The sequence below is a fragment of the Euprymna scolopes genome, chromosome 10 (assembly GCF_053919585.1).
Source record: "Euprymna scolopes isolate OS-2025 chromosome 10, ASM5391958v1, whole genome shotgun sequence".
NCBI lineage: Eukaryota > Metazoa > Mollusca > Cephalopoda > Sepiida > Sepiolidae > Euprymna > Euprymna scolopes.
Genome location: NC_136491.1, coordinates 33027738 through 33031161, shown reverse-complemented (window position 1 = coordinate 33031161; position 3424 = coordinate 33027738). Strand labels below are relative to the sequence as shown.

At 37.6% G+C, this 3424-nt stretch overlaps 1 protein-coding gene across 1 annotated transcript in view; it reads right to left on the bottom strand.

Annotated features, from left to right (window-relative positions):
* LOC145286387 (transmembrane channel-like protein 2) overlaps positions 1–3018 on the bottom strand; it is a 67339-nt gene extending 64321 nt beyond the window's left edge. Inside the window, exon 1 of the mRNA XM_080135315.1 lies at positions 2911–3018. Coding sequence (XP_079991441.1) covers positions 2911–3018 — 108 coding nt within the window. The remainder of the gene's footprint in view (positions 1–2910) is intronic.
* Positions 3019–3424: the final 406 nt, after the last annotated feature.

Here is a 3424-nt window from a genome sequence, read left to right as displayed (position 1 = left end):
GGTGAATGCTGTTATTAAGTATTGACTGGATAAAAAACCTGGCATCAACAATTCAGTTTGTTTCAACCAATTAAAACACAAAAATATTATTCAGTCACGAAATTTTTATAAACCTGAAAGACGACTTTTTCTTGTCTTTCTTTTCCGGTTTTTCTCCATAGTCGACGCTTGTTAGACCGGATCTCATGAAATACGACATAGCAATACACGGAAAACAACTCTTTTACTCAGGAATGTTTCTTGAACTCTTCCAACTCTCATTCGTTTCGCAACTTTAATTTTACACTATATTGACAAATTATTAACATGAATTATTTCTATGGATAGACTGTTCTTTCTTTGATTACTGTTTCGTACTACAAAGCCTTCTCGAGATGCTAGAACTCTGCCATTCCAATGGAAGTCTGGGTGCTGTGCCCCTTCTTCAGTATTTCAATCAGCCTCCTCCTACTACTCCTACTCTGTCCACTCATCATCATCTTTCGTATTATTTTTTCATCACTAGGAGTTTTCACACGTCATCATCAAAGATTGGTCTCCCCAGATTCCCAGTACTCTCCACCTCTTTCAATAACCTTTGCAAAATAATTTGCGTTATCGCAACAGTCGTTTATCATTGATTTTTCATTGGCGGCGACCATTAGTCTTCACTGGAATTGAGGGGGGGGATAATAAGCCTCCCTAAGGTCCCTCTGTTGTCTGGCTAGTACTTTCTCTCCTTGGTCTTTCCATCGTCCTTGGCCCTCAATATTTGGTGTGGTGCCTGTATTATTATTATTATTATTATTATTATTATTGTTATTATTATTATTGTTGTTGTTGTTGTTGTTGTTGTTGTTGTTGTTGTTGTTGTTGTTTACTCACTAAGATAGTCACACAGGGCATTATCAAAGATTTCTCTTTGATAACACCTTGTGGTGTTCTCTAGAATCTGAGTGAAAATAAGTCTCCCAGATTTTCAGTATTTTGTCGATAAACTTTGCAAATGAATTTGCGTTATCGCACCAGCCGCTTACCATTTATTTATTTATTATTATTATTAGTAGTAGTAGTAGTAGTAGTAGTAGTAGTAGTAGTAGTAGTAGTAGTAGTTAATCACTTGGAGTTCGTGTTACATTGTGGATGGCCCTATGTTGAATAGCAATGTATAATGCACTAGTATGAATTTTTCAGTCACGTTAGAAGTGCCGGTCATGCTGACACGAAATCTGAAAATATAACTTTTCATGGAAAGTGAATGATAGGTAGGTAACCTGCCGGTTAAAACACTAAGAATTGGATCTGATGGATAAGACAGCAAAAAGATATGAGAGAAAGTAAAGTAATGACGCCATGTTTATCCATGGGAGCCGCACGGGAGATATTGCCAATGTCTATCTATCGGGCGTTGCACGAGGCAGTTGGCTAATAATGCTAGAATTAACTGAAAGAAAACTTTGATAACTGCCAAGCGTGAAATTACCTCGCAGATCCCTGTTCGCTATGCTCACTCGTTTCTGTTAAGATGCTAGTATACTAATAAATAGGCGAAGTAATTTATGTTATCCCTTGCTCTCTCTCTCTCTCTCTCTCTATATATATATATATATATATATATATATATATCGCTCTCGCTCTCTCTCTCTCTCTCTCTTTCTCTTGCTCGCTCTCTTTCTCATATATTTCTCTAGAATAAATCTAAACTAAAACTCCAAACGAGCGTCCTGATCAATTTTTCTGTTAGGCGGTGGTCGTAACAGCAAAGTCGTCAGGGTTTTTCCCTCGTTCTTTTCCTCCTTCGCGGTACGGGTTCGAGCCTGCCTTCCTACTACAACTTTTTTTTGCTCAACAGACACATCCAAACACCCGGGCAACGCCGGGCTTAAATGCTGATCTATATATCTATAAAAGTGTGTGTCTGTGTGTCTGTCTGTGTGTGTACATTTCCCTACGCAATAACTCTGTCATATTTTAGTCCACAGACTCAAAATTTGATATACAGGGTACTGAGATTTGGGAAAATCGAGGTGATTGGTTTTCGGCCAGAAATTTGGCGATTAAGAGGTCAAAGTTCAACGATTTGACATTTGAGAACTCTACCAAACTCCTCCGATAATTTTGGGTCTAAACACTTGAAATTTTAGATATAGGTTCCTTGGATATGGATCTACCATAATAACTCGATTTTAGCACAAAACAATAAATGTTAAGGGGTCATAATAGGGGTCAAAGTAAAAAAAATTGACCTCTGCAGTCTCTACCAAATTACTCAGACAATTTCTGGTCTAAACATTTGAAATTTTACATAAAGGGTATTCAGAGATAAGACAAGCTTTTTAATCGGTTTGGCACGAAAATTTTTAGTTACCAATATATAAATGTATGTATGTATGTATGTATGTATGTATGTATGTATGTTTGCATGTCTGTCTAAAACTTTCGACAGAGGCAACGGATTTTCACAAGATCAGTATCGTTTTGAATTTTGACCTTTCAGGCGATAAATATTGAAAAGTTGGCTAAAAACAATATCTTCACTTTCAACTGGGCACTTTTCTACAGGAGGGGGGGTCGCTTTTTTTCACCGATATTTTTGAAAGTCATCCTCTCCTTTCGATTGCCTAGCCTTAATTTATACCCAAGTCACTTCCGATTTGGCGATGGTCGTAACAGCAAAAACGTCAAGTTTTTTGCCCGTTTTTCTTCTCCTTCGCGGTACGGGTTCGAGCCTGCATTCCTACTACCACTTTTTTTTTTTTTTTTTTGCTCAACATACACATCCAAACGCCCGGGCAACGACAGGATTAAATGCTAGTATGCTAATAAATACGAAATCTGTATTAATCAAAATATTATATTTAAGCATATTTTACGACCAGGCACAACCGGGCGGCATGCTAGTTTTATATAAAGTGAAATAAGTATACTTACCTCTGCGTTAAATAAAGTTTCAAGATCTTTTGATTTGGAAGTCTCAGCATGTGGGATGTGTACGTTGGCTGCGTTTCCTAAGGTCATCTGAAATATGGAAATCAGCATACTATATTATTTCGACGAGATGGCAAATTTTCAAACCATAATATACCGCAACAGATTTACTTTTGTGTACATTTCAATTCAAACGACAAATATTGTACTGTTGTTCCTATTTACTATGCCTCCCCACGGGACAGAGTTAGACACCAGGGTCGTTTTTTAACGTGGAGAAAAGAAACAAAAATTAAAATTGTCTCAGTCGTGAAGGATTTCTCTTCCACTGACAGAGAACAAGAAATTAAAGTGTAGCATCTGAAGAACAGATACTACACTTTGAGGTATTTATTTGCTCCCCCACTGAGCAAATTAGGCACAAGGCCGATTTTTAATGTGAGGAGTGAAGGGGAAATGGGGACCAACTCCCCGGGGAGTAAGGGAGCTGGATAGTGACAATTGGTATGAAGGGTTT